The 18,596-nt window shown below is 46.5% G+C and overlaps 1 protein-coding gene across 2 annotated transcripts in view; it reads right to left on the bottom strand.

Annotated features, from left to right (window-relative positions):
* CEP170B (centrosomal protein 170B) overlaps nt 1-18,596 on the bottom strand; it is a 420,899-nt gene that overhangs the window by 62,389 nt on the left and 339,914 nt on the right. For both annotated transcript variants that reach the window (XM_078660287.1, XM_078660288.1), the window contains exon 14: nt 6,838-6,997. In XM_078660287.1, coding sequence (XP_078516413.1) covers nt 6,838-6,997 — 160 coding nt within the window. The remainder of the gene's footprint in view (nt 1-6,837; nt 6,998-18,596) is intronic.

Here is an 18,596-nt window from a genome sequence, read left to right as displayed (position 1 = left end):
GGCCTTGGCTCCAGCGCAGCAGCTCCGACGCCCGCTGCTCTCTCACTGGGCGTTTCCTGCCGTCAACCTCCAAGCCTGCCGCCTCTACGCCAACATCCAGGCACATCGAGGCGGAGCCGGGGGATACAGGGAAAAAAAAAAGCCGGGTCAACAAACTCGCAGGTAAATGGGAAATTAGCTAGTAGAAATCCACGTTAACTTTTCAAAAGCTACACCGCATTTCTCCAAAAACATGTGCTAGCGGACAAAGCGAACGAAAAGCCGTGGCACTCATGAAGGGGTCAGAGCGGAGCACTGCGGCAGTCAGCCTGCTGCCGCCATGTTTCTCCCCACATGCATCCTGGGCTAAGCTTCCCATTAGGATCTGGTCTTTTGATAGATCTTTCCTTACCTCCTCGGAGGACATGGAGTTCATTCAATCTGAAGCACGGGAATTCTTCGTAACTAATACTGGTTCAGCATCACTTGGTGTTGTTTGGAACGCCTTTAAGTGCACATTAAGAGGGCTGATAAAAAATAGGACTGTTTACAGAAGAAGGCAATATATGGAAGAGGTGTCTTCCATCGAAGCCAGTATGACAGCAGTACAGACTGACATTGATGATTGCAGGGTTGATGGTAATCATGATTTATCCCTGAAACAAGAAAACTTGGTAGACTTGAAAAATAAATTGTCTTCTGTTCTTGATGAGCGTATTTTACAGAGATGGGAGGCTAGCAAATTATCTCACTTTCAATACGGGGAGGGGGGCGGCAGGTTGCTGGCATGGAAAGCAAAATCTGATCGGGCACGAAATATTATTGAGTCGGTTACAACAGATAGAGGTACCCTTATAAAAGATGCAGACATTAGGGCAACCTTTAAGGATTTCTTCCAGGCAATATACCAGGAGGACCTTATCGTGACATCTGAAAGTATTACGAGTTGGCTGGAGGATATCTCTCTACCATCTTTGTCGGCTGAACAGAGTAACTTCCTAGACAAGGAAATAACCACGGCAGAGGTAGAGGAGGCCATACGGGGAGCTAAGGGAGGTAAGGCTGCAGGAACTGACGGCTTGCCGTCTGAAATTTGCAAAAACTTGCTATTAGAGGTTGCTCCCGTCCTGACGACTTTGTTCAATCAGATATTGAGGGAGGGTGAGGTCCCTCCTGCCTCCTGGGACAACGCCTCCATAACACTGATCTTGAAGCCAGGAAAGCCCCCAGCCGACTGTGGCTCGTATCGGCCAATTTCGATATTAAATGCCGATTACAAGATTTTTGCTACAATATTGGCTAAGAGGCTTGGTCAGGTAGCCCAGGATATACTGCATCCTAATCAAAAAGGCTTTGTAAAGGGGAGGCAGTTGTATGAGCTTATTTATGATCTTATAGGCGCCATAGATATTGCGACGAAGGAAGGTATGCCCCTGTCGGTCCTTATGTTGGACGCCACCAAGGCCTTCGACAGGGTGAATTGGCTATACCTGTCGGAGGCCTTGTCGAAATTCAACGTGGGGGATAAGTTCTGCAGAGCAATAGATTTGCTTTATAGGAGTCCGTCTGCCTCAATACTGATTAACGAGGGTCTATCCGAGCCATTTCAGGTAACGAGGGGTACGAGACAAGGTTGCCCCGTCTCCCCTGTTATTTGATTTATATATTGAGCCGTTTGCGCAGAAATTAAGAGAAGACACCTTAATTAAACCTTTTATTTATTGCGAATGGGTTAAAAAAGTAGCCCTTTACGCGGATGACATTATGATCTTTTCATCAGACATTAATACAGCATTCCCAGCGGCTATAGACTTAGCCCTGGAATTTGGAAGGGTTTCAGGTTATGAGGTGAATGCCTCCAAAACTGAGTCGATGTCATGGAATGTTGACTTAAATATGCACAGAGAAATATCAAGTGTCAACCTGCGGTACTTGGGGATAAATATAAAGATATAAAATTGATCGCCCCTTCAAACTTTGCTATAGTAGCAGCGCAGTGCCGAAAACTGATGAGAGCTTGGGCGCATCTCCCGCTTACCATCTTGAGGGAAGGTAAACCTTGTTAAAATGTCTATACTGCAGAAGGTTTCTTTTTTATTTAATTCAATTCCGTTGTTTTTTGACCCTAATATAATTTCAAAGCTGCAGAGCGAGATTTCCTCATTTATTTGGAATAACAAGAATTGCTTGGAAAAAGATAAGGCGACGAAGGGAGAAGGGCGGGTTGGCGGGCCCTGATCTCCAGGCTTATGCGTGGGCATTTCAGTTATCACACGCACGAATGCTTTTGAAAACACCTACGGAGACAGGTGTGGGCCTTATGTTTTCCACCTTGCTGAGCTGTGAGGGAGTTGGGCAGGGTAGTTTTTTGTTTAAATTCGGAGACCCCAAATTTAAAAAAATAAATAAAGCTGAAGGTACTACAGGGGATGGCTAATACCTGGTACAGAGTGAGGCTCTCAATTAAACTAGGTTATCATTCTAGTAGAGCTCCAATATGGGATCTACCTGCGCCCCCAGCCTGGTCGGGAGATGCATTAGCACTACCAATAAAAGAGGCTGGAATTGCATCTTGGGGCGACTTGTTTATCGACGGATCTTTACTTCCATGGAACTACTTGGTCAACAAAGTTGGGCCAAGACTTTCAAGATTTAAATATCTACAAATCTCAAGTTGGGCTCAGGCACCTCATATACAGTTTACACGGAACAGCAGCTTGCTTATAGGGGGAGAAAGTGAATTTGAGGCGTGTTTGGTTGATAAACCCCCTGTAAAGAAGGAGATCTCGCTTTGGTATAATATGATCTTAGAGGAAGTAGACGGCAAATTTTGTCTTCCAACGTTATTGTGGGGTGAGTTGATGCCAGGAAAAGACTTGGAAGAACTCTGGACAACTTCATGTAGGGTGTTGTGGGACTTGGTCAAACCCTCCTGGCTCCGAAGGAACCATTTATTCACAATGCATAGGGCCTACTATTCCCCGCAGAGGCTGTCTAAATTCTCCCTGACAGGTCCGGTCTCTTGTGCAAGATGTGGTTTGGAGGCGGCGTCCGATATACATATGTTTTTCGAATGCCCGCAAATTTCCTCCTTTTGGGACTCCATAAGCAACAAACTGTCCTCGATATTGGATTTTCCCATCTCCATAGATCTGGGTCTTGTCATTTTTGGCCTGAGCGGGAAATCCCGTAGCGCAGCCTCGAACTTGGTGTTTTATTCCATTCTGGCGGCTCGCAGGGAAATTTGCAGGCACTGGAAGGATGCCTTGCCGCCCACTTTTTATGAATGGCGTTCCTCTATCCTCCAAATCTCGAAACTCGATTTGGCAAGGGGAGGGAATCAGGAAAAGAGAGCCTTTTGGTATCAGCTGGATTGGTCATGTTGAACCTGGGTTTTTTTTTTTTCCCCAGGTCCAATGATTACGCAGACATGGTTCACCTTCTGGTTCTGCTGCAGCATGTAGAGGTGCTTATGGGGCCCCGGTGGGCCGGGCGCTATCGATCAACAAAATAGCCCACATGTCAGAGATTTCTGGCTTGCCAGCAGTTACTGTTGGGATTTGGTCGCCATCCTCCCTATGCTATCCCTGCCAGCCGACGCTGAGGCAGTACAGTGGCACTGCCTGCTTTTCTGCTCTGTGGCAGTTTTGTTTTGATAGATGCACGCGAATGAGGATATATAAAAAAATAAAATAAAAAAAAAGAAGGTGGAAAATGAGCTTTTATGACCAGTTCAAAAGGGATCTATCCCCTCAAAGCAATTCCTTAACCTTAGCAAGATGAAAACTACTGAAACATAATTTTTCTCTGCCACATCTAGTTTTGAAAAGGTCAGGGTGTTAAAAAAACTTTTGCAGAATCAAGGGATTAATCTGCTAATCTTGCTGTGCTCCACAAAGTCTACTTAGGTTATTAACTCTACCTCTTGTTTCCCACCGGATGGGACACAGCTGGGCCGATGCCGATTGAGAGGATCTAGCATAAGAGCTAAATCACAAGGTGACACAAGGAATGTAAGCAGAACATTCACTGCTTGGCCAAGGACAACATAACAGGTGTGTGGTCTCTGATTTCAAACAATATTTCCCTAGAGAAGCGGTAGAAAGAAATTGAGGCTGAGGATTAGGACCTGCAGATCCTGGCAATATATATGAATGATCATAACATGTGCAGACCACAGCCTTTAGTCTGGGTTTCATGACCAATGAACATCCGAGTTTCTGAGGAAGGAGTCATTTATCAAGTTGATTTGAAGAACAGGTACTTTAGAGGGGGAACCCATGGAGCTCAAAGCCACATTGGATGCAATCATTTTCTGTGACTTCAACTCTTGGGTTGAACCCAATAAATATTAAGATTATTTTGGAGGGTCCTTTACAAGACACCATGAGGCCAAGTACTCTATAAAACCATCAGGCAAAGATCACTTGGCTTCTATCAGAGCTGCTTTTTATCAGCACTAGATAACAGAGCATGATAGGATTTCTTCAGGTTATGGAGTGCTGCATAGCAGACTATGGGAGTCAATATTCAGAGACTGGGCCTGAACGAAACAAGTCCAGACTTAAGTGGCACTGTTGTATAGTGGTACATTGCTACAAGAAGTGTTTGCTTAAGATGCAATTATGTTCATGTGTAAACATGCCTTTGGTTTTATGAATTTTAATGGTTTGTGTTCTACTACAAGAGGGCAGCAAACTCAATAATGTGGATCAATTGTGAATTTTTAATGGCTATGAACTGTCGAATGATTCTGCAGGACTGCCGAGGTACCGCTAAAAAAGTTATGTTTTGAACAGAAATAATAAAGCAAACCAACAGTTAAGAGTGATAACATGGATGAATAGGACATTGTTGTTGGCGAACGAGCTAAAGGTCCATCATGACACTGAAGCTGGAATTGGGGCTGAAGAATGGGAAGCAAACTAGTCAAACAAGAAGGTTGTTATTACTTGAATATATTTACTGTGTAATTATCTGATTTACTAATAATATCTGGAAAAGAATGTACATTTTTGTGGTGTTTGCACTGAAAATAATCTCTCATGTTACCTGCACGCTTGGCTCTACAGTCAAGCAGTAGAGCTAGAACTACTGAGCATAGTTGCTCTGATGGACAATGTAATCCTATTAACCTCTGTGCAGTAAAAAGCCATACACAAGCTTCTCACATTTACTAGCCAAAGAATGGACAAACAGAAGGAAGAGATATTTCAGCAAAGTAGTCAACTCAATGTTTCGACTGTGAAATAATGCTTATGTCCTGAAATAAAAATGGAGGAACACAGATTTTTTTTCTTCCAAGATTTACTCTTAAAGAATTCCGAAGAGTTGCCCCTGGATAACACAGACCGCAGGATATCTGCAGGGGCAAGTCTCCCTTACCACAACAACACTAAGTGGACCATCTGGCTTTCAGTGTGTTTTCATTTTTATAAACTCCCATTATTCTTCAAAAGGAACAAGGTTTTGCCTGTGCTGAGAGCCATTCCCACACCCTCCAAATACAGATCATTCTCTGCCCCTTTTTCACAGTGAAAACATACCTGCTATTACTTTCTGTTGAATAACTTTTTAGTATGTTGCATGAATAAGAAATGCCATGCATCAGCTTTTTTTTGTTTTATACACACACAATTACATCGCCCTCACCTATTTGTTGTACTTTTTATTCAATTCTATTTTTTTTTATTTAGACATGCAGAAAAGTCTATCAAGTAGACAGTCTTATCAGCGAGTATGTGGTTTGCCACACTGTATTTCTGAGTTAGTGTCTGAGGATGTTCAAATACATGGCAACATTTTCATTTCGAAACACCTGTATTTGCAACCAATGGCATAGCAAAATAACTTTTTTAACACCTTGACCGCGGCTGGAATTCCGCGCCGGTGCTGGACATTCCGATCGCGGGCGTGGTCATGACAGCTCCCAGCCGTCGTCAGCACACGCCCACCGTGACTCATGACGGCCGGGAGCCGTCATCAGCACCGAACGGGTTAATGACGCCTAAAGTGAAGAAAAGCAAAACCCTCTGATACGGTTGCAGACTTATACAGGTGTCTGTTTACAGTAATTTTTGCTGGTCATAGATGACACTACGCTTGGCTAACCCGAGTCTTATAGGGTTTTGCTCTCTATGCTCCTTTAAATCCAGAATATGCTTGATACCTGGAGGTTTTACTTACTAATCAAATGATACAAATATAAAAAAAATAACACGTAGTATAAGAAATTCTGATAGATTAAAAAGGTAATGTTTAAAGACAACAAAATGTTATCAGTGGGTTCAGTCCTACAGGAGGTTTCATCTTGCAACTTCAGGATCTGACAGAGCACATAATTACCTTGCCATGAAACTTAGACCATTTTTACGAAAGCCCTGATTATTCAGGTGGGACCGATAACAGAAATCAGTGGCCCCGTCGGAATTAGGAGAACTGCAGTAACTCCACCCATCAGGAGTATTTCACCTGAAAACTTTACTTTCTGAAAGCATGCATAATCTGTGTGGAAAATCGGGAAAATGAGGAGTTCGAATGGAAACCGGGACAGAATTAATGATTTCTCCAGGCAGTAGCACAAGTCTAAGAATATCCTTAGGGCTGTCCTCTTGATCGCAAGGTATTCTCCATTTACTTCTTCATCGCTTCTTTCACCAGTAGCTGTAACCTCAGTAGAAGTGAGTGGGGAGGAAGGGACACCAGGACACAAATCAGGGCACTTGTAAGGAATAACTCAGTTGTGAATGTGAAGAAGCAATGTGTGACCTACTCGTTCTTAGCCACCAGATATATTCTCCAACCTAAATCCAATATGTCAAAAAAGGTATACATGTGAAGATACTAAAATGCTCCTACCTCTTCCCTTGCTGATATAGTGGAGGCAGGGGTGTTGGTTAGTGAACTGAGTGAGGTACTTGGCCCTGTTCCAGAAGAACTTTGTGAGTCTCCATCTCCAGCAACATCGTGTATCTCTCTAGCAAGAATGGCAACATCTTTAACCAGCGTCTGGCTTAATCTATTAAATAAAAAGTAAAACACACTGTTTTTTCAGCCAAAACAACAAAAAAATACCTTGTTGAAAGCATTATACCACATAATAAAAATAAATCTCCAATCAGATATAACAAACAATGCAAATATTTTAGAGTAACTCCACAAGTGAAACATAATTTTATGTTAACCACTGGTTCGAGCTATGGAAATTAGTCATTCCGAAAATCTCCTAAAAGATAATGCAATGCAAACATAAGAAATATTCGGGGAACGCCCGGAACATCGCAGCCAGAGTCACGCGTTTCCCGAACACCCCAAATGTGTGTGTCTTTATTAACTGTACAATTAATTAAAATCTTTACAGTAAAAAGGAGAGAGAAAAAAGAACAGTGATTGCAAACTTCTTTGCTTAATAAAATGTGTACTTCTGTACTAGATAAACATTTTAAAAAATAATTAAATAATAAAAATAAAAAATAATAAAAATTAAAATAAAAATAAAAAATATAAAAATAAATACAGCACCCCTGTCTGAGTCCCTTATGATTGGCCTTTTCCCAACCTTGTGTGCCTTGAGGATTCTCTGTACAAGGGACGTTTCTTTCTTTGGGGGCCGTGCAAGTGAGGCACTGTCAATGGTACTGCGAAACGAGATCCCTTCAGCTTTGGTCCGCAGCACTTGCCGTGGACTTCCCATGGGTTGTACTGCTTTCGTTAGCGACTTTTAAAGCTAACCTAATTTGGTGAACAAATTTCGCCGGTCTCGCTAGGGTCATTGTGTTGGAGGTTGACAGACACAAGGCTGATACTTCAGTGCATGACTTTATACTCTTGTTGAGACAGATCGGACGCAGCAGTCGCCGGTGTTCATTGTTAAGGTAGGGACAGCAGCAAAGAAGGTGCAACCAAGATTCCCTCTTATAGGCGCATAGTCTGCAAGTTATGGATTCCCCTCTTTGGTCCCATGCGGGGTGGAAGTCTGCTATCCCAAGCATGGTCAGCCTCATGTATAAAATTTTACTTCGGACCTGTGTTGTAAGGGCCTCACTTAGGTATAGTTGTGCTTTTCCTGCCATGTATGAGTTGTTTAATGAATCCAGATGGGAGCTTCGGCGGAGGGTTTTGTGGTCAAGGTCAAAAGAGATTCTGTGCACTTGTTTGTTAACAGCTCTCTTCCAGGCATTCAGTGGGATGTCCTGCCGCGGCATACTTTCTTCCTCGATCTTCAATACTTTGATTGCGTTTCCCAGCCTAGTATGCCATGTCGAGCCTGGCCCTTCAAAGATAGATCTCAAGTGATATTTTAGGGAGTTAGCCGGGGCCCTTAATGTCCTTAGATACAGCTTTATAAGCTCCCCCTGGCAGATCAAGTCTGGCCTTGCTAGGCCAAGCTCCAGTCTTAGCCTGTTTTTTCTTGCTGTCCTTGGTATGTGTAGCACCGACTTATATGCCTTGGCTTGGGCTGAATTAAGGAGGGCGTCCAGTTTCACGGGGAAGGGCAGATGACCATAGCTAATTGCAGGAAGGAGCTTTGCTCTTAGGGTTATCAAAATTGGCCTGGCAGATGGACTAATCAGGTTCTGACTTAGTTGTCTTAATAAATGTATTGCCTTGTTGGCTTTGGAGGTCTGCTGGTTTAGATGTACATTCGCCTTGGCCTGTTCCGTGAACCAGACCCCTAAGTAGTTGTATGAGGCCACCGAATTTATTTGAGCGTTTCCCGGTTGCCACTGTACAGTCTTTTTCCGATGATAGGACCCAAAGATGATGACCTTGGTTTTCCCTTGATTGACTATCAGGCTGTTGGAGATGTTGAAACTGTTTAGTGCAGTTAATGCTCTTTGTAGGCCTATCTTCGTATGGTCCATTATGGCTGTATCGTCAGCATACTGTAAAACTGGTAGCCTCACGCTTCCTAATCTTGGGGCTACTAAGCTGGCTCCTTTTAGTGCTCTCCCAGGTCCGCCATGTATAAGTTGAAAAGGATGGGGGCCAGCACGCACCCTTGCTTCAACCCATTTTCTGTGGTTATTTTGGGGGAAACTGTTCGGGCACTTGTTTTGACCAACACCCAAGTGGCCTCATATAATGATCTTATTGCCTTCAGAAGATTCGGTGGTATGCCCACTTTTCTAATTTCCACCATAATCGTTTTCTAACTACTTTATCGAAGGCTGTACTATAGTCCACGAAGCAGCAAAAGAGTGGAGGGTGGTTCTTCGAGGTTGCCTGGGCTGAAAGATGTGCTAGCGCCAGGACATTGTCCATTGTTGATGCCTGGGACCTGAAGCCAGTCTGGTGCATGGGTATTATGTTTCCATCTTCGACCCATTTTTCTAAGTCCTTCAGTAGTAGGCGAGCATATGCCTTGGCCTTGGCCTCCAAGTCAAGCAAGGCAATGAGCCTGTAGTTCGACGGCTTTAGGCGATCTCCTTTTTTGAAAATTGGGACCAGTATAGAACCCCTCCAGGACTCGGGGGTTATGGCGGTCAAATTGGTGTAATTAAAGAGCGGAGTTAGGAGTGTGGCCCAGAACTCCGGTGCCTGTTTGAAGACCGGCGCTGGAATCCCGTTGGGCCCCGTCATTCCTCATGCTCTTGATGGTTTTGATGGCCTGTTGGATGTTTGTCCAGGTTAGTATGGTGTCATCTGCGTTGGCCGGAGATCTGTTGCCCATTAAGACCTTGCCTGGACATGAAGTTATGACTCCTGTCTTTGTACTAATCTGTTGGACTTGCTCAGCTGACTCTACCTTGTCTCTTGATGGGACTTCGTTAGTGGAGGCTGTTGCATATAACTTTCACATATTGCATCCAATTTTTTTTCTGCTACCCCATTTTCTGTTGTTGGTCCTCGACTGCTCAGCTGGTTAATATATCTCCAGAGTCGTGCTGGATTCTTTCGTTTGAGGAGGGAGAAGACTTTAAGCCATTTGCTTTCCATGTTGGCTTTTTTAAGTTCCCATAGCTTCTTCCTTAAGGATGCCCTCAGTGAAGCTATCGATGCTCCCTCTGTTTGGCTGCCCCCTCTTTTCTTTACTGCGAGAGCCTTACGCAGAAGTCTTATGTTCTCGTATATCCTGTGGACAGGTGTTTCCTGATCTAAATTGCACTTTTGTTCTTTTATTTTGGGATTTGGGGTTCCCAAGCTTACTTTGTAGATCCTCAATGATATTTTCCCATCCTATTGTGGGTGAGCCATCTGTGAAATGACTCCATACCTGTACCTGGCCCAGCCATGTTTGAAGTGTCCCGTCGGTCTTATCTGTCCACTTGATCCTCTGCAGGACACTATGTTACTCCTCCCCACTTGTCTCCCCAATGGGTTGGTAAATGGTGGCAGGCGGTACGTCCAACTGAAATGCTGCTTTTAATGGCCTGTGGTCGCTTTCCTTCCAATATTCGACTTCGAAGTCATCCATTCTGGCCGCCAACTCTCCGCTTATCATAATATAATCAATTCTTGAGGGGTTCCGGAAGGTGGGCTGAGGCTGCTAGGCGGCCGAGCGAGCTTTTTTCAGTGCGTAAGTTGGTGCCAGCTTGTAACTGGTGAGAAGGTTGTGCAGGGGAGCTGCCCTTCCTGATCCCCGGGGGGGGGGGGGTTCTGATTTGTCGAGATCTTTCAAGTTAAAGTCCCCAGCTAGGATGACTTGGTGTGTTTTGTATTTATTTAGCAGATCTTCTAGGTTTTGTGCCAGTGCCTCCAGCTGGTCTTTCATTAGGGTCTGTGCAGGGTTGATGTAACAGTTTATTACCAGCAGGTGCATTGGATGTTTGGTAAAACTCAAACCTCTTATCTGTAGAGCTTGCAGACCAGGGGAGATCACGTTAATGGTGGTGGCTGTGAAGGCACACTCGTGTTTTATAAAAACTGATAGACCGCCAGCTGGATGGCCAAAGATATTCCTTTTTATAGCTGGTACTTGAAGTTCATAGTACCCAGCCAGAGGAGTGGTAGTCAAGGCCCAAGTTTCTTGTAAACAAATTATGTCTCCACTTTCCAGGAACTGCTTCAGGTTTTCATTTTTACACATTTTGCTGATCCCTGCTATGTTCCAGGAGATTATAGTTAATTGCGACTTTGCAATTGATCCAGGCCTAGCGTCTCCTCTGGCAGGCAGACTATTGTTGCGGTTAGGAATGCTATGTCCTCCTGCTTGCGGGTCCCATTTGATCAGGGATGGGGAGATGGTGCGTATGACCCGTTGATTGTTTTGGCATAAGATTCTGATGCCCGTTAGGGCCCTTTGGCCCATCTGGCTTCTGTCTCGAGGTCCCAAGCTGTTAGTCCCTTGTAGGACCGATCGAGTGGCCTTTCTCCCACTATCTGGGGCCAGGACAAGTGGATATTTTGGATGCGACAGTATCTGAACTTCAATGCCCCACACAGCGAGTAGGGTGGGGTTTTTCTCGATGGCTTGTTGTATTTCTTTATTCTTCAGTCCCAGCACGGAGGAGTCGCCATGTGTGTCCCCCTTCATGCTAAAAAATGTCACCCATTCTATGTCCTCTGTTTGTGTCTTGTCTAGGGTATCCAGGTGTTTAAAGAGACGGAGGATGTAGCTCTGGTTCAGGATGTCGTGTTTTCCCGTGCTAGAAAATGTCGGAGTGAGGACCACCTCATAAACGACTGCTGGTGCACCCGCAGCTTGGGCCTTTTCTCCCTTTTTTATTGCAGATTCTGCTGGGGTAGGCACTTTGCTGGTGCTTCCTCGATGGGTTGAAGGAGGACCTCCTTGCGGCCACTTATTTTGATCGTAGTTGATCCAGGTGGCAGGCTGGGACTGAGTGCTTAATTGTGGTGAGTATGGAGTAGCCACTTGTAGCAAGGGTGTTGCCTAAATTGTCTGCGTGGGCAATTCTGCGGGCGGTGGACTTATTCCGACCAATGGATGGTTATCTGTGGAGAAATTTTGCCTTGCTGGTGATTTATGGCCCTTCGCACTCGAAGTATTTAATGATGTGGTTTGTTTTTGTTGGACTTCCTTTGGGAGGGGGGCCAGGGAGACCCTTTTGCCCCAGTTTTTGTCTGTAAATATTGGGTACAACTGAATATCTTTTGTGCCCCCTCTTGAAGGCGGTTGATTGATCTTCAATAACTTTGGTTGTCTCACTTTTGACTTTGTTTTTTTCTGTTGTTTTTTTAACTTCTTTTTTGCTCTCCTTGATAGAGGGGGTTCCTGTATATCCGTTGTACGTGAGGGATCTTCCTGCAGGACTGTTCCAATGGCGTCGGTGTCCCTGAGGTTTAAGCTTTGTGGGGTTTTGGATGGTTTTGGGCTGCTGTTTGATTTAATTGTCATGTGCTCTGCACTTTTGCCATTGTCGAACCTGTGTTCTTCTGTCCTGATGGAGCCCCGAGTAACTGTGTCTCCTTCGGGGTGTGACTATTGTGCTTCGCCCAATCTTCTTTGTTATTTAACATCGGTGCCGCCATTCTCCCTTTCGCTAGTTCTACTATATCAACTAGGACATCAGGCAGGGAAGCCCACTTCTCGATAAGATTTGAGCAGCGGCAGGAGCAAGCCCCCAGTTGGAAAGCACATGTTGGGAGATCCTATTGTCCAGGACCTCCACCTTGAAGCATATGTCTGCTCGACGCCCGGCAATTGCCTGTAGAAGATCTATTTGTACTTTCATCTTCGTTGATTGCCACAGGAGAGCTTTATTGGTGGCGCTGTTTGTCTCCAACTGGGATGGATTCTCAGTGGTCGTGTCAGCACTGCTGTTGCAGGCAAGGTAGTCAGCTTTTGTTTTGTGGGCCCATGGGGACACTAGAGGCCACAACAAGTTTGGAGTTAGGTCGAGGGTTCTTTCGATCTTTTGTTCAAGATTGTGGAGGAATGAGCCTGTGAGCTCCCCAGCAACTGGGGACACTGTGGCAAGGGAGTCTGGCTGAGAGTCCATTGAATTAGGGTTCTTGGATTCATGTTGGGAGTCGCTTGTCTCCGTGGTCTGAAGATATGGGCCGAGGGCTTTGGTCTGATGGATTTGCACAGTTGTCGTTACAGTGGAACCACCTTTGAGCAGAGCTGTATCTATAGTCTTACTCGTTGTGGTGTCCTGCCCATTGTCTGTGGACAAAGGGGAAGTTCCGCTCCTGAGTTGACCTGCTGGTTACTTTGAATGGGGCTTCTCGTGGGCTGCACTGGCCTTTTCCTGGTTGGTCCCAGGTTCTTCGCAAGGGGACGTCTCATCCTTGAGTGTGCAGTCGTCTACTATGATCGTCAGTGCTGCTATCTTGGACCGGGCATGGGACGTCTGGGCTAGCGACCTGGATGGTACCGCGATTGCTACTGAGGGGGTCCTTTTTCTTTAAAAAGTTTCTAATCGAGACCCTTTGGTCAGCCTCTTGCGGTTTTTCATTTAAGCTGTCTGTTAGTGATTTGCACCTTATCGTCTGTGTTGTTATCCTGTTGATGGATGAATGGATCGTGGGGCTTTTTTCCGGGGACGTGAGCAATCGGCCCTTCTTTTTGGGACCCATGTACCAGGTATCCTGTTGAGGTTTGACTTTCCGCTAATAGGCAGGTACTCCATGTCTGGAACAGGGCCCCTGTTGCCCCTGTTTCCTTTTTGTTGCCTTTCGTTATTTGACACCCTCACTGCTCTCTCCCCTCTTGCTTTAAGGGTGGTCCATGATCTGTCAATTCTCCTTTAAGGTGGTACTTGGATTTGTAGCAGAAGTGTTTTTTGTGCTGTTTTGGTGTGTCCAAGTGCTCCCTGTCCCCCGCCTGGGCCGAGAGGTCGGGACAGTGGTGAGGGTAATGGAGGGCGGGCAGAACCACGCGAGAATGATTGAGGCAAGCAGGGCTCACAGGACAGGTCGCTGCCTCCCCCTGACTTGGTCGGGCCGACTCTATGGACCGGTCGAGGGCTCTCACTTGATGCAGCCGCCGCCTAAAGGCAGCTACGCTTGCCGCTTGCCGCCACTCTAGGAGGGAAGGAGCAGCCCGGCTTTCCGTTGCTGTGGGAGGCCCGCACGCAATAGAGGATCAGCTGAGGCAGCGTATGGGCTGAGAGTTGTAATGACTGCTACAGCTGCGGCTGCAGGGGGCCGGCGTTTTCGCTCGTGTGAGTCAGTGCAATCGATTTTAGGCGGTGGTGGGCCGGTGGCCATGTGAGGCTCGGCTCTGGTCAGCTCTGTGGGAGTGGGGGTCCGGTCCCGCTGCTGCTGCAACAAACAGATTGGCGGATTACATTAGGTCCTGCTTTTCCCTTTTGGGAATGAACAGTCTTTGATGGCAGATGGATGGTTGGATGGTTGTTTGTGAGCGGTTGAGGGTAGTTGAGGCTGCTGCTATCTGCCTCGCCTGCCTCACTGATTGCTGGTTGGCTGATCTCTGTCTGGTCTCTGATCTCCCTGCGCCGAGCTCCTTTGCACCCCAGGTAGTCGGGAGGTTCAGCAATCAGAAAATACAGAAATCTGCCGTGTAAATCCTCGAGGTGCGGGCCCCAGCAGACGATGCCGAATGACACCCAAGGATTTGCGGGTTTAACGGGCTCCTTAACTCCCATCTACCCACAACAGCGCCGCTGGCCGCAGCTCGCAACTCACGGCTCAAACCTCAGCTCCGACCTCCAACCCCAAACGCTGCTCCTTCGCCGCTCCCGCTGTGATCGCGGCTCCTGCTGTGGCTCCTGCAACTCGTGCGGCTCGTAATGCCGATGGCTCAGGTTAGCGGTAAGCGGTTAAAGGTTCTCTGGGTTGGGTTGGGTATTCCTGGCTTTTCCCCACTTTGCTGCAGCCACTGCCACCACCACACTGCTCGCTGCTCTTGTGTTCGCTGCGGTCTCACCCCAAATGTACCTTGCCTGAACAGCTCAATATTCAAGAAAAACAAATCAAGTCTTTCTAGTAGTTTGGCTCGGTCTCAAGTATGGGGAAAATACTTAAAGTGACCAAAGCACTGACTTTTGTCCTTCCTTACATTAAACATAAATCTGCAAACAAACCAGAGTACCATATAATAGTATACCAATGTTAAAATTTTGTTTAGGCTTTTAGCATGTCTCGGTATCACAGTGATTCTCAACTACTGTCACCATTTTACATGGTGATTCTGCAACAGCAGTATCTGCACAAGCAGCTCTGCAGCTAAAGTATTACTAACCAATTTTTTCAATGTGGAGCATTGTGTAAACTAATCTGACAGACAGAGCCAAAAGAACAACACTTGTTGATTTTCTGTAAGACATAAATATTTTTCATAAAGACAGGATAAGACTACAAAAGAATTTTTTTTTTTAATTTCAGTGATCTTTCCCTCGTCGAGAGCAACTTTGTTCCATTTCAGCCGCCTACCACAGTTGGAAGGGCGTACTTCATGCGTTGTTTTCCAAGCATGAGGGGTGAGAGCTGGAGCCTTAACATTCCAAGGTGTAGCCAGGGACAATGCTAAGGGATTATGGTCACTGTCAATAGTTGGCAAGACCACCATATCAATCAGGTAAGCCCAAAGACTGAAATTCAGGAGTATGTAATCAATGCGTGAAGAGTGGCCCACTCTGTTAAAAGTGTGTGCCCCAAGGGGATCAGACTGAGATCTACCGTTGGTTGCCCTAAGGCCGTGTTCCAAACAAAGGACATTAAGGTCTATGGCACTTTGGGACCAGCATCTGATGGGTGCAAGGGTGAGGGGGGTAATACCTCTCCTAGCATCATCTTCCCCGGTGCCCAATATATCCTCACCAGCAAGTGGCTCAAATGAGCAGTTAAAATCCCCTGCAAGTAAAACAAGGGAGTCAGCTTTACAGGATCCAAGTTCTTCATCGATTCCTGTAAGTGGAAGCGTGGATGAGCGACCCCTAGCCCCTCTAACATAAATATTGAAGACCTCTAGCTTCCTGCCTCCAGGCCCTTTAATTAAAATTCTCTGAAGGTCAGGAGATTTAGTGGGTATAGTCCTGATGTTCAGACCCAGGGAAATACTAGCCCAAATTAGCAAACCGCCAGACGGTCGGCCTTTACCCCCATGTGAATGGACCGCGGGCACAAAGTAGGTGGAATATCCCACCCTATGCCGCGGTTCCAGACACCAGGTCTCCTGAAATAGGCAAATCCCGAAGGAATCAACGAAAGAATTCCATTCGGGTATATCGATGTTTCGTGCAAGGCCCGCTACGTTCCAGCTGACCACCTTCAGTGCAGCACCGCCAGCGTCCCCTATTGCTGGGGCAAAGGCGGCCGCTAATGGGTAAGGAGTACAACTAGAGACCCCAGCCATAGCCAAAGTTAGCGAATCCCCTGTTGGTCACCGACGGGGAGGTATGGGTAATCTCAGCCCCTGGGAATGCCCTCACTGACAAGTCGAGACTATCCACAGGGATTTCTTTATTATGAGTTGCAAGTTCCAATGGTACAGTCACCCGATTAGTCTCTGGCATGGTATGTGATACATTGACCAGAACTTGAGAAGGGTCAGTGGTCACATTAATAAAGAGGTTTGGGGGAGAGCTAAGGTCCAAAATGTCAGGCGCTATCCTCCCTATACCTGGTCCTGGGCTTGCAGGTGGGTTGTTCTGTATGGTACACCTAGATGACATAGGATCAGTACTCAGAAAAAGTGGAATGAATTCGGGGCCAAATGCGGACGCCTTTTTCATAAGGAGTCAATCTACCTCATCTAAGCAACCAAACCTGTTAAAGGTTGGTGCCCCTTCCCACCAGCTATTAGAACCTAACCATCCGTCTCTTCGCCCACCCCGCACAGGGTTTCGAGCTAGTGACCAATTCCCCCCAGGGTTTGGACTTGGCCGTGGGGGATAAAAAAAGGTAAGTGGTCTAACTACGATAGTTGAATTCTCACCACGTGCGTCCCATGAGCATAAGTGTTATAGGCCGCGGGACCTGACGCCATCCCAGGTGATTTGCTTCGGGTTAATCCAGCTGAGTGGGGGACACTTATTGCTTCCCTCTTGAACAATGGCCTGAATGGGGGTAACCTCCCGGACTCATGGAAGGGCGCAGAAGTCGTCCCGATTTTCAAGAAAGGAAGTCGGGACGACCCTGCTAATTATCGCCCCATAAGTCTCCTAGACTCTACCCAGAAGGTGGCCGGTAAGGTAGTTTTAGGGAGGGTCACACAGTGGATAGAGGAGAAGCAAATTCTCTCAGACTTTCAGGCTGGCTTTAGATCCGGCACAGGGACCATCGAACAGTCTTTCCGGCTACTGATGATCTACTGGAAAGTGGTTGTACTGGGCAAGGGCAGTCTGTACCTTGCTTTTATAGATTTGCGGACTGCCTTTGACCTGGTCCCATGTACCCAACTTTGGAGTGCTCTTGATGCCCTGGGCATTCCTCGTTATTTACTTAATCTTCTTATAAAGTTCCACGATGACAACTTCGCGCAGATCAGGTGGGGTAACCAGGGCCAAAAAACGCCACGTATTCCTGTAAATAGGGGTGTCCGCCAGGGTTGTGTGCTAGCCCCCACTCTGTTCTCTTTATATGTTAACGGAGTGGTGGAGCACCTGTTAAAACATCCAGCAGATGCACCCTCCCTGGCGGGCAGGAAGATACCCACCCTACTATTTGCAGATGATACCCTCCTGATCTCCAAAAGCCCAGTAGGCCTACAAAGTCTTCTAACTAATTTTAAGGCCTTTTGCGACCTACGGGGACTTGTTATTAATGCAGAGAAAACCAAATTCTTGGTCCTAAACCCGCCAAAGAAGTCTATCAACCCACCCTCCTTGGACTCTGTCCCACTTGAGAGGGTTAAGGAGTTCGACTACTTAGGCATTCGCCTTTGTGATTCCATGAGTTGGAAACCCCACCACCAAAAAATGCTGCTGACTCACAAGAGGGTGGCGGGGACCCTCCTCAAGGAACAACGCGCTTCGTCTCTAAAACCCATTGCTCCAGTACTCGACATCTATAGGGCCAGAGCGGTGAGCGCAGCTTTGTATGGGGCACAGCTGTGGGGCACGCAGAATGTAGACTCCCTGTCCAGATCTGAAAATAAATTCCACAAAGACCTTATGGGTCTCCCGCATAGTACACCGTCCCTCCCACTCCTCTTAGATGCAGGTACTCGGCCTATTAGTGATCTGGCGAGACTGCGCCCCCTTCTTTTGTGGGCACGAATTTGGAGGGTCCCTGAATTGTCCAGTTATGCAGAGGGCCTTAATGATCTCCTTTCTTTACCAGGTTGGTCCAAGGTCCGCTGGCTAAAGGAAGTCAAGCGTCTTTTTTGTGACCTGGGTCTCGAAGATGCCTGGCTCAGTAGATCTGCCCCGCCCAAGTCAATCCTGAAGAAACTATACTGGACCTGGGTGACTAATGGCAGAAATAGTAAGGTCAATCTTTGCAAAACAAGTGTGGAATTTTTGTTGGTCAAGGAGGTGCCCCTATGCGAACCATACATGGATACGATTTCAAAATCTTGGGAGAGGGCGTTATACTTTCAATTCAGGGTGGGTATACTTCCAGTGGGTAAATTAACTGCCAGCTGGAAGGTTCCCGCACAGACGATTTCTTATTGCCCCTTCTGTGTGAACAGGACTGAGTCAGTCCCCCACCTACTATTTGAATGCCCAGCCTATGCAGCCCCTCGAGCCAAATGGCTGAAACCACTCTGTAGGAATCTTGGTACTAGATCACACGAAGAAGCATTA

Source organism: Lissotriton helveticus, chromosome 9 (genome assembly GCF_964261635.1).
Source record: "Lissotriton helveticus chromosome 9, aLisHel1.1, whole genome shotgun sequence".
Classification (NCBI taxonomy): Eukaryota; Metazoa; Chordata; class Amphibia; order Caudata; family Salamandridae; genus Lissotriton; species Lissotriton helveticus.
This window is presented reverse-complemented; position numbering and strand designations above follow the sequence as displayed.